General features: G+C 52.8%; 1 protein-coding gene across 1 annotated transcript; it reads left to right on the top strand.

The window, feature by feature from the left end:
- Nucleotides 1–462: 462 nt before the first annotated feature.
- Nucleotides 463–3195, top strand: FOS (Fos proto-oncogene, AP-1 transcription factor subunit). Its single transcript, XM_074868430.1, has 4 exons — nucleotides 463–768; nucleotides 1208–1453; nucleotides 1584–1691; nucleotides 1800–3195. The coding sequence occupies exons 1-4, from the start codon at nucleotides 628–630 to the stop codon at nucleotides 2406–2408; spliced, it is 1104 nt and encodes a 367-aa protein (XP_074724531.1). The 5' UTR covers nucleotides 463–627; the 3' UTR covers nucleotides 2409–3195.
- The last annotated feature ends 8354 nt before the right edge of the window (nucleotides 3196–11549 follow it).

Genomic DNA, 11549 nt, shown 5'->3' on the forward strand with positions numbered 1-11549 from the left:
GGGGCCCTCGGTGGGGTCTGGCCACGCGTGGGGAGGGCCGTGGGGGTGGGGAGGGACCGCCGCGTCGCGTCGCGTCCCGTCCCGTCGCGTCCCGTCCCGCCCCGTCCCGCGCGCCGCACTTGGCTGCAGCCTGGAGCGCTTCCCGTCAGTCACGCCCCCTCGCACAGGATGTATCCCATATAAGGATATCTGCGTCAGTGGGTTCCCGAGCCCGGCCGTACCACTCCTCGCGGGGGGGGGAACCCCGCCGCCTCCCCCCCCCGCGCCGCCCGCGGGGCTCCCCCGGCCCCGCCGGACACCTCCTGCTCCTCGTCGCTTCCCTCTTCCGCGGCAGGCGGCGGCGGGCGGCGCGCGGGGCGGCCCCGGGGGCGGCGCGGGGCGGGCGCCGGACGGGCGTCCCCCCTCGCGAGCGCGGGTGACGCGTCCCCAGTGACGTCGGCGGGAGGGTATAAAAGGGAGGCGCGGCGCGGTACTCCAGCAGCAGAGGCAGCCCCGGCGGCGGAGCAGAGAGACGCGCGGACCGGACAGAGGGACGCACGCAGCCGGCCCCCTCCTCGCTTCCTTTCCGAGGGCGCTCCGCCACCGCCGCACCACCCCGCACCGGCGGCTTGCGCGCACCGAGCCGACATGATGTACCAGGGCTTCGCCGGAGAGTACGAGGCGCCCTCCTCTCGCTGCAGCAGCGCTTCCCCGGCCGGGGACAGCCTCACCTACTACCCCTCCCCGGCGGACTCCTTCTCCAGCATGGGCTCGCCCGTCAACCCGCAGGTGAGGCGTCGGGCAGGCCGGCTGCGGGTGGGAGCGCCCGGGAAGGGACGGGACGGGACCGCGGGACGGCAGCGGGCGGTGCGGGGCTCGGCGGTGCCCGCGGGGGAGGTCAGGCCGCGGTGGGCCGCCCCCGGGCCGGGGGCCGGATGGGGGGAGCGGTCCCGGTGCTGCGGCGGGGCGGGCGGGGGGCGCCGTGGCCCGGGCCGCGCTCTGCGGCGGGTGTGTAAAGCGGCTTCATTGATAAAACGCGAGTTCATTGAGGAGACTCCGGAGCAGTGTCTGCGTCAGCGCGGACGTCAGAGATATTTATATCAGGCCGCTCTCGTGTGGAGCCGGCGCTGGTAGCGCGGCGCCGCGGCCGGCGCGGCCCTGGGGGCGGTGGGGAGCGGTCCGGGCGCCCCGCTGACGGCAGCCCCCCCCCCTTTCCTGTGTCCCGCAGGACTTCTGCACCGATTTGGCCGTCTCCAGCGCCAACTTCGTGCCCACGGTGACGGCCATCTCCACCAGCCCCGACCTGCAGTGGCTGGTGCAGCCCACCCTCATCTCTTCGGTGGCCCCGTCCCAGAGCCGCGGGCACCCGTACGGCGTGTCGGCGCCCGCCCCCGCTGCCTACTCCCGCCCCGCAGTGCTGAAGGCGCCGGGCGGCCGCGGGCAGAGCATCGGCCGCAGGGGCAAAGTCGAACAGGTGAGCGGGGACCGCGGTTACTGGGGGGGGGGGGAGACGGGGGACGGGGAGACGGACTTGGCCGGCGGACTACCCCGACCGGGGGGCACCGGGCTGGCGGCGAGACTGAGCGGCCTCTCTTTGCCCGCAGTTGTCCCCGGAGGAGGAGGAAAAGAGAAGGATCCGCCGGGAAAGGAACAAGATGGCAGCGGCCAAGTGCCGCAACCGGCGGCGGGAGCTCACTGACACACTGCAGGCGGTAAGTGCCGGCGGGGGGGGTACCCAGGGGTAGCAACGGAAAGGGGGGGGGTGACACTCCAGCCGGGGGTGATGTCGGCTCTGGCTGACAGCTCTGCGCTTTCTGCAGGAGACTGACCAACTGGAGGAGGAGAAGTCTGCGCTGCAGGCAGAGATCGCTAACCTGCTGAAGGAGAAAGAGAAGCTGGAGTTCATCCTGGCGGCCCACCGGCCTGCCTGCAAGATGCCCGAGGAGCTGCGCTTCTCCGAGGAGCTGGCAGCTGCCACTGCGCTGGACCTGGGCACCCCCAGCCCCCCCGTGGCCGAGGAGGCTGCCTTTGCCCTGCCGCTGATGGCCGAGGCGCCGCCGGCTGTGCCGCCCAAGGAGACCGGCGGCGGTGGGCTGGAGCTCAAGGCTGAGCCCTTCGATGAGCTGCTTTTCTCCACGGGGCCGCGGGAGGCCTCCCGCTCCGTTCCTGACATGGACCTGCCTGGGGCCTCTTCCTTCTACGCCTCGGACTGGGAGTCGCTGGGCGCTGGGACCAGTGGCGAGCTGGAGCCCCTCTGCACCCCTGTGGTGACCTGCACCCCGTGCCCCAGCACCTACACCTCCACCTTCGTCTTCACCTACCCCGAGGCGGACGCCTTCCCCAGCTGCGCTGCCGCGCACCGGAAGGGCAGCAGCAGCAACGAGCCCTCGTCCGACTCCCTCAGCTCCCCCACCCTCCTGGCCTTGTGAGGGGCTCCAGCATTGACTGACCTGCCGGGCCCCCTCCCCTGCCCGTGCACCCCCACGGACTCGCCGCTGTGCCCCATGGGGCTCCCCGGGCCTGGGGAGGGCCCCACCACCGCCACCCCCCCATCTGGCCTGGTGCCCCGGGGCCTGGCAGAGCGCCCTGCGCCGAGGCCTTGTACCTCTTCCAGAGATGTAGCAAATCGCATGGAGTTTGTCTCGTCCCCAATGGCCCATCCATGAGAGCTGGTAGTCTGTAGCATGTCCCACATGGCTGGGTAGGTGACTCCCTCCCCTCCTTAGTATCACTAGCATTAACTAATTAATCTCTTGGTTTTAAATGATTGGAATTTAACCTGGTGCTGGGTATCTCCAACTCGTATCTAGTGCAGCTGATTAACAATAACTACTGTGTTCCTGGCAATATCGTGTTCTGATGACTTAGCAACGACCCATCTTACGTGGGGGGGAAAAGAGACTCTATTTTATTTTCTAGTAGGTAGATAAATAGCTATATCCATGTACTGTAGTTCTACATTGATGTTCATTGTAACTTTACTGATCATGCATTGTTGAGGTGGTCTGAATGTTCTGACATAAGTTTTCCATGAAAACGTTTTTATTGTGTTTTTAATTTATTTATTAAGATGGATTCTCAGATATTTATATTTTTATTTTATTTTTTTCTACCTTGAGGTCTTTTTTGACATGTGGAAAGTGAATTTGGATGAAACTTAAGCATTGTTTGCTTATTATTGTTCAGAGACATTGTCAATAAAAGCATTTAAGTTGACTGCTGGAGCTGTCCTTGCGTTACCTTTTGCATCGCTTCCCTGTGACCCTAAAGGGGTTCCCTAGCCTCTAATTTAGGCTAGGCTTTATAAACTGCAGGCTGGTGCTAGCTGCCTGAGGCACAGGGTGCAGCGGGGTGGGAATACCATGAAGGCCAGACCCGTCCAGGCACTGGTGTTAGTCAGGGCTGGCTGTGCCTACGCCCTTTCCCACCCACCCCTGTAGGCAGCGGGGTCACTCCTTATGGTCTTCCCCATCCAACCTGCTCTGGTCTGGTCCCCTCCTTCTGTGTCACCTGCTATGGCCTTTCAGTGACACACTGGAGGCCTTACTTGAAAGGAGGTAACAAGGGCAGGTGAGTTCATGCCTCTGAATCAAGGAGGCTGTCTCCAGGCTGGGGCCCACCTGACCATTCACATGTGCCTAACAGTCCAACTTCCTCCTGCCTGGGGAGGAGAGGGCTTGGTCTGGTGCCTCTAGGAGTAGCTATGGCATAACTTCTTTTGGCTGTGAGGGGAGGATAAATGCTTGTGTATTTTCTTCCCACTTTGGGCTGAGCAGTAGAAAGCAAAACACTGACCCTTCTGTTGCCCCTCAACTTCTATTAAAGCTAGTCCAGTCCTTGAATAAAGAGGAGATATGGCAAACAGCCCCTGTGCTCTAGGAACATGCTCGCTGCCAGAGAGAGCATGGCCTCTCCTTCCTGAATTAAGAGGGGCTGCTACCCTATGTCATTCCTGCTGCTTGCATATTGAAACACATGCCCCTGTGGCAGGACAGCAGCTGGGGCAGGTTGCCCCTGCATGCAGACCTCTATTCTGCTCCCTCCCTAACGCTTGCACATGAAGAGTCCCTACAGGAGCAGTGAGGCATCCATGATGGCCTCCAGCCCTGCCACTCCAGCTCTTGAGAACTTTCCTTTCTCAAGGTGGAGACAAAGACGCCACCTGTGCTGTACGTGTCCAGCTGAAGGCCACCTTGACACTGTGCTCTCAGGAAATCTCTGCAGGCTGGCATTCAGGGCTGGGTTTGTGTAATTCCACGTTCCCTGGCCGCTGCAGCAGGCTCTGGTTTCTTCACCCCTTCCCTAATCAGAATACGCACAGGATGTATCTCATCTCAATAGTGTGTATTGCTGCTTCATGGCTTGCTCAACAAGGCCTGCCCTGTGCAAAAGCAAATATTACGTGTGCGGCTTTCCGACTTTCAACATTAAATTGGAGGCAGCACCGGCAACTGATGAAGAACGACTCCAGTTGCTACTGCAATGCCACCCACTGAGAAGCAGCTACTTTCACATTGCCATGGGAGTTTACAAGGGCAACACCCAGGTGCAGCAAATGTACAATAGCACTGACCCCTGAAGCAGTCATGTAGGTGTAGCTGCAAGAGAGTGAGATTTACATGACAAGTAACCCCGTGAAGTCAGTAAATCTGGAATCACAGTGTGCCTTCTGCTGAAAGACCATCAGGTTCAGAGCTGGAGAATTCAGAGGTCTCAGAGAGCCCACACATGCTGTTGAGATCACCAGACGTTCAGCAGAGGCAGAAAGGAGCAGGGGTCTATAGTCTCAAAATACCACACAGTCCCTTCAAAGTAGGTGGAGTGATCCTGGCTACACCATCTCTCATGATCTCTGGACAGATTAAAGCAAAATCTAGTGCTGAATTCTGAGAGACAACAGTCCTGCAGCCTATCTGAGGCTTCTCTTTCTAACAGCAGTGACAGCAAGTGCCAAGCATAAGTGTCAGCTTTTGCATTTGTTACGCAATGATGTCAAACTCAGGGGTGGCACTACGTGAGACACATTATGTTTAACCCCAGGCTCCAGCCCTACTCCTTGCCTTCAGCCAGGGGCAATCCAGAGTTCGGGATATATAAAATTTATGGCATCATGAATACGATTTATCTGCTTCCTAGCATTTGAGCACTCTGTAGTGAAATCTCAGATCAGTGGGAATCTCACCACTAACTTCAACAGAGCCACGAGAGGGAATAATGCAGCAATCTCTGCCTGGAATGGATTACATGCATGTGCTTCAATTATAAGCTGTATCTGATACATCACACAGATATCGGTACAAAGCTTTGTGAAACAAAACAATGGGACGAGATAAGACAAGCAGGTAAAACACTTGCATTGTTTCTGATGCCTCCTGTGCTCCTGATCCCATTGCGTGCAGTAGTGTAATTCATTCTTAGAAATGAAATTGCAACATAACGCAAGGAATAATGAAATTGTTATTACGAATTACAAAAAAGTAGAGCAGTACAGCTACAGTATGAAGAGCGGTAAAGACGTTTACAGTAGAATAAATAAGGGCGGCACAGCAAAGCAACCCTGGCTACCGGCGGGCGCTGCGGATCTGGGGCTGCTTCGATGCTGACAGAAGCTGCAGTCCCGACACGCTCCTGTGCACCCCCCTCACGCCTCGTCTCCAGCGCTCCTGCCCCTCGGCTGCGGCGGGGCGGCCGCTCTCCCCCGCCGGCCAGAGGGCCGGGCGCAGGGGCCCGACGTGGCACCACCGCCGGTACCTGAAATCACCGCGGAGGTTCCTAGCGTCGGGCCAGCCCCAGCGCGACCTCGCGGGGCTCTCTCACGGAGCCGGGTGAGCGGCGGGCGGCGGGGAGGCCCGGCGCGGGGCTGAGGCGGGCCTTCCCCAGGACCCTCCGCGCTGGCCAAGGGGCTGCGGGGGCGCTCTCGGGAGCCGGGCCGCCGCTCCTGGGCCCGCCCCGCCGCAGACACGGCCTCTCTCCCCTCAGGCGGCCGGTGGGTCGCCCAGGGCCGGTGAGGGCAGCAGGTCGCGGGACACTGCAGAGGCCGCCGGCAGCCCCGGGCCGCGCCGCGCCCCACCGCGCCTGCGCGCCCGCCGCCCCGCCCCGCCGCCGTGTTTACTGTTTGGTTTCCAGGGCGCCGCGCGGCGGGCGCGCCAGGGACGTGACGTTCCGCTCCCCGCGGAGACGCTACGAGCCAACGCCGTGACGCAAGTGTTTCCGGCCGTGCCCATATATGGCAAAGCGGCGGCGCCCCGCTTCCCGTGGCGGGCGCTGGGCGCCGGTTGGCGCGTGCAGCTCTGCGGCGGGAAGGTTCTAGAAGGGGGGGCGGGCGCGAGGGCCGGGCCATTGGATCAACGGCCGGCGCGCGGGGCGGGCGGCCATGTTCCTCAGCTTGACCCCGGGGCAGCGACCCCGCAGGCGGGTGCAGCGTCCCGCGCCTTGCCCTATCCCGGAGGAGGGACGAAGCCCGTGGCTGGGCTCTGTGCGGGGCTCCTTGCCGGTCGGTGCCTGTGGTGGGCTGACAAGGCTGCGTGGGCTCTGTTTTCCCCCCCGCTAGTCCCCTTTGTGGGGGTGCGGGGTCGGGAGAAGGATCGGGAGCTTCCCTGGCTCCCCCGCAGTACTGGGCGCTGAATCCCAGGCGAGTTCACATGTAACAGCCTGTAGCTCTCGCTGTCCCTAACCAGCCTTCCCTAGCATCACCTCTTGACCTGCAGATCTCTGTGATCAGCTCTTAGCTGAAAGAATTAATTGACCTGTGGCAGTGGAAAATCAAAGGTGATACAATCTGACTTAATGTAAAAGTTTCATAATAACAATTAGCTTTTATCTCATGGAATTAGGTGAAAGAAAATAATTACTGTTTCTTTACTGCACTGGCAGTACAAGAGCTACCCTATGAAACCTGACTTCAGTGTAGCAGGTGGCACCTGTATCCTTGAACACTTGTTCTGCCAGTTCTCTTGTCATTTATTTTGTTGTTACTTTGCCAATAAATCTGACTCTTCTGCTTTTGGTCGAAATAGAACAGGAAGCCTGCCAAAAAAGTTGTCAGAGCCAGTGGACAGTCAAAAATAAATGGGTTGTTCAGAGGAGATAAGGTTCTAGAAAAAAATTAAATTAGTGTTTTGTTCTGTGTTCGCTGTAGAGGAACTTAAGAGATTCCTATGCTTGATTTTGTGAAAGATTTATCAGAGGGTATGTCTCAAGCTGAAGCATCTGTAGAAAAGGTTATGAAACAAATAGATAAAATAAAAAGCGCTGAACAGTTGGACTGCATGATATTCATCCAAGAGTTCTAAGAGAAGTCAAGATTTAAATAGCTGAGCTGCTTACTAGTGGTTTTGTGTAACATCGCATTTAGAAGCGCTTTGATAACAGAGAATGGGAAGATAGTGAATATGCTGATTTAAAAAAAGGTGTCTAGAAAAGTTCTGGAGAGCTGCTGAGCGATGAGCCTGTTATGTGTACCAGGCAAGTTAATGAAAACTGTTTAAAAAGGTGAACTAGTGGGCACAGGGAGAAAATAGTGTACCAGGAGAGCTGGCAGAGCTTTTCTAAAGGGAAGTCCTGGTCTCACACATTGTTGGAGTCCTGTGAGCAGTTGGCAAAGCATGTAGACCAGAGAGATTCAGCTGATGTCATCTACTTGGGTTTCTAAACAAAAAACCCTTGCATTTCCATAAAATCTATCAGCAGAATCTTCTGAAGAAACTATGGAATAAGAGGAGAAGTTTCACGTGGGTGGATGACACTGGCTTAAAGACAGGTTGCTGTAAGCCAGGGCAAAAATGTTATCTCAGTGGAAGGAGTCAATATGTGAAATTCCACAAGGATCTGAATTGGAGCCTGTGGTCTGAGAAGGACTTTAGTAAAAGTCACAATACAAAATGAGTGGGTGATGCAATTTGATGTACAGTGTTTTGAATGGGAGATAAACAATCCTAACTTCAAATATACAGGAACAACCTAGAAGCTGATTTATCACTTGGGAACAAGATCTTGGCATAATAATAGTCCTGTGAAAATATCAGCTTGAGGCTTGGTAAATGAGCGGTCAAATGCTAGGCGGTAAGAAAGGAGAGCTAGAGAACAAAGCAGAGAGCATCATTATGTCACGGGGTAAATCTGTGATGTGCCAGTGCTTTGAATGCTGTGTACAGTTCTGATCTGATCTTCAGAAGGACCTAGAGCACTGTAAGAGGTGCAGAGAAGTAAATAGGTGTTCTGAGGTGTGGAACAGCTTCTGGGTGAGAAACAGAGAAATTAACAAGGACTCTTCAGCCTTACAGATACAAATGAGGGGAGATTGCTTTCAATGTAAGAATAATGTACATCAAAGGAAACTTGGGGAAAATGTGGGATAAAACCAAACTTGACGAGGTCACTCGTTCCATGTTGTGGTTACTTGTGGAAAATTTTGTTGCATGATTTTTATGGATACTACGAGGGGGTTTTTTTGAGCTGAAAAGAAGTCCAGAAAATGAACAGAAGAAAAAACTAATGAGGATTATTAAATACAAAAATATCCGCTTTGGCTGTGGAAGTCCTGATTTTTGGAAATTTCTGGGGCCTTGGGGAATACTGCGGGAAGGCAGCACTAGACCCTGACATTGTCCTTACAACTGTCTTCTGGGGGTTGCTGTCAGGTAGTGTCAGAAGACTGTGGCTGATAGCAGAGAGGGGGAAAAGGTGTGCTTGATCTGATCAACTATGTCACTTCCTATTTAGCTGAACTTTTGCTCTTAATATGTGCTTCCTTATTGTAATGGTATTTGAAAATTGTTTAGATGTGATCTCATATGTCCGTGCTCCTCATCCATTCAGATCTTTTGCTGATAAGGCTGTTCTTTGACACTGCTTCCGGCAGGTTTTCCAGGCAGGGTAGATAGGCTGATGACCCGGTGAGATGCTGAAATGAAACTAACAACACTCATTCTTCTCATTTGGAAACAGCGGATGTCCACAAGGGACCTGGATATTATATCAACAGGATATCATGGGAAAACAGAAGGAGGTCATAACTAGCATGTGGACAAAGTATCTTTATTATTTCCAATTATGGAGCTCTTGTTCTGGTTGTGCGTGCGTGTGTGTGTCCCCTCATCTTTAGTCTGCAGAACAACAGATTTTCAGCTCCTCTTCACTGATTATATTTGAGCTCTGTTTTTATACAAATGTTTTGTAACTTGATCCTGTGGGCTAAAGACAACCAGCTGCAACATTAAAGGAGTCATTTTAATTCTGATTGCATCACGTCTTCCATTTGGTAAGGATTTAGCTCTTTTTAAATAGCCCATCTTGAATCTTCTCATGCTAGGGAATAAGGGAAGTGAAACCAGTCATAATATGGTATTTATCTGTTTTTGTTTGCAGAACTAAATATTTGTTTTGAATAAGTAACAGTATTGCAAAGGCCATAAAATACAGTGTCAGTTTTAAAGCATATATTCTGAAATGTACAGGATTCAGGTATTACCAGACTATCGGGGGTTTTAAGTAAAACATTATTTTGACACTGCTCTGAAGTGTAGTGGGTGCTTCAACATGAGAATGATGCAATTCCTGCTATGAAGCATTTGAACTCTTAATTGTAGGAGAAATTACAGTTGCCAGTAGCATGTGGTAGAAAGAAGGACAAGCTCTGTTACAGCATTTAAGTATGAGGTATGGCAATTGAATTAAAATAGTAATGTAACCTAATGATGATGTGTCACTAACCTCGAGGACACCAAGGAAGATAAACCAGAGTAATTTGCTGTCATTACATAAGAGTTGAGTGCAAAGCCAAGAATGGGGTTTTGGCACAGATAAGGATTTCACTTTGAGACTTTCAAAGAATTCAGCTCTTCACAGCTTTAACTATGCATGGGAGTCTCAGATCCTCCCATCCTCCTTTTTTTTTTCCCTGCTGTTTGTCAGCACATTCCAGGTGCCACACGCCTGGGTTCCTTGGCTATGCTGCTAAATCAAAGGGGGTAGGTAGCAAGCTTGGACATTGGACTGGTGATTTTCCACCCTGCTCTACTACACAGTAGTAACTCTGGTCCTTGAAACAGTCTTGGCCTGTGTCAGCTAGCAATCTCCAAGACGGTGCTTGGCCGTAGTTCAGAGGGTAGCGTGTGTCTGATGAGCAGTGGGCAAGACTACATAAACCAGGCTCCCTCTGCTCTACTGGGTCATCCAGCAATATCCCAGCAGGTTTCATACGATCAAACGCAGCTCTGTGCTTTAACATATGACAAGTCCTTTAGCTTCATGCTGTAAATAGCCCCTCTGGGCTACAGGACAGCCCTCATTTCTTCAATTCAGTGTGTCTGAAATAATACCCCTGAAATAATACTTATGCCTTAGGACTACAGGGACACCACATGTAGTTTGGAGGTGACCGCAGGCCAAGTGCAGTGTCGTGAGTGTACCGCCTGGCCCTTCCACCACAGAGCAGTTCCTGACCCTGCTTCTTTTGCTATTGTAGATGCTGCCTGTGTCACCACTCTATAAATGAGCTCTGGCAGCTTAGAGGATTTACCTCACTGTAAGGGTTGTGTAGGGTGTTCAGTGCTCCAAAAGGAATCCTGATAACTGCAGTGTTTGGTAAAATACCCGCAAATCATCTTAAATATTGGGTGGGATTTAAGGGAAACATGAACTAATGTTTTTCACTGAAAGGTAGATACATAACTAATTGGAGACAAATACAGTGAAATACCACACAAGAGTAACAAACATGTTACTCTACCTGGTTGTTTATCTTCAAGATCTTTGTTTCAGTCTGCAAGCTGAGCTGAGGGGCATGGCAAGCTGATGGGATGGTTTCCACGGCTTTTAGAACTGCAGAATGATACTCATACAAGCTACCTCCCCCAGAAGGCATGTTCCCAATTAGGAATATATATTTGAGGAAAGTTTTATGTATACTCTACATACCTCTACATTCCTAGGGACCCTACTGAGGGCAAATGCTTCACTAGGTATGGCTTCTGGCTCTTAGTCCCAGAACATTTAGTCGAGACCTGGACTTGTAATCACTTCCCTAATGAAACTCCTTTTGTTGTGGCTTTAGTCCTTGTTACAGAAAGGTACTACAGGAGTGCAAGACTCTTGTTTGTTACACCAGAGCAGGATTAACATGGCTTCTTTATAAACCTGTCAAAATGATGTAAACATAAGTCATCTTTACTGAGGACTTTAGCACTTCAGAATTGAAAAGTTGAATTTTTTTCATAATTTTTAGAACCTATAATTTGAGAAACATTTTACTGTGCAAGTATTTTCATGCCAAAAATAAATGCAGCTTATTTGCTGATTACTTATAGAGAGTAGATATTAATAAGACAGTTCTGGAATCTGTGATACTTGTGTGTTTGTGATCAAAGAGCCAACCACTTCCATTTGTTGGATATGTGGAATTGAGTATAACTCCATGCAGTCAAACCCCAGCAAAATCTCCTTTTCCCAAACCACTTTATGACCACAGTCTGCAATGTTTTTTGTCTCCGTGCCACTGTCACTTGCTGTTGTAACATCAGACATTGGCTGCTGCTAAAGGCCTGAACTGTGTTGTGCATGTGAGAATGATT

Source organism: Strix uralensis, chromosome 4 (genome assembly GCF_047716275.1).
Source record: "Strix uralensis isolate ZFMK-TIS-50842 chromosome 4, bStrUra1, whole genome shotgun sequence".
NCBI lineage: Eukaryota > Metazoa > Chordata > Aves > Strigiformes > Strigidae > Strix > Strix uralensis.

Coding starts and splice junctions, on each gene's coding strand:
- FOS (XM_074868430.1), top strand. CDS start 628: ATGATGTACCAGGGCTTCGCCGGAGAGTACGAGGCGCCCTCCTCTCGC. Junction 1,454..1,583: donor GCAGGGGCAAAGTCGAACAG/GTGAGCGGGGAC, acceptor CTTTGCCCGCAG/TTGTCCCCGGAGGAGGAGGA. Junction 1,692..1,799: donor TCACTGACACACTGCAGGCG/GTAAGTGCCGGC, acceptor CGCTTTCTGCAG/GAGACTGACCAACTGGAGGA.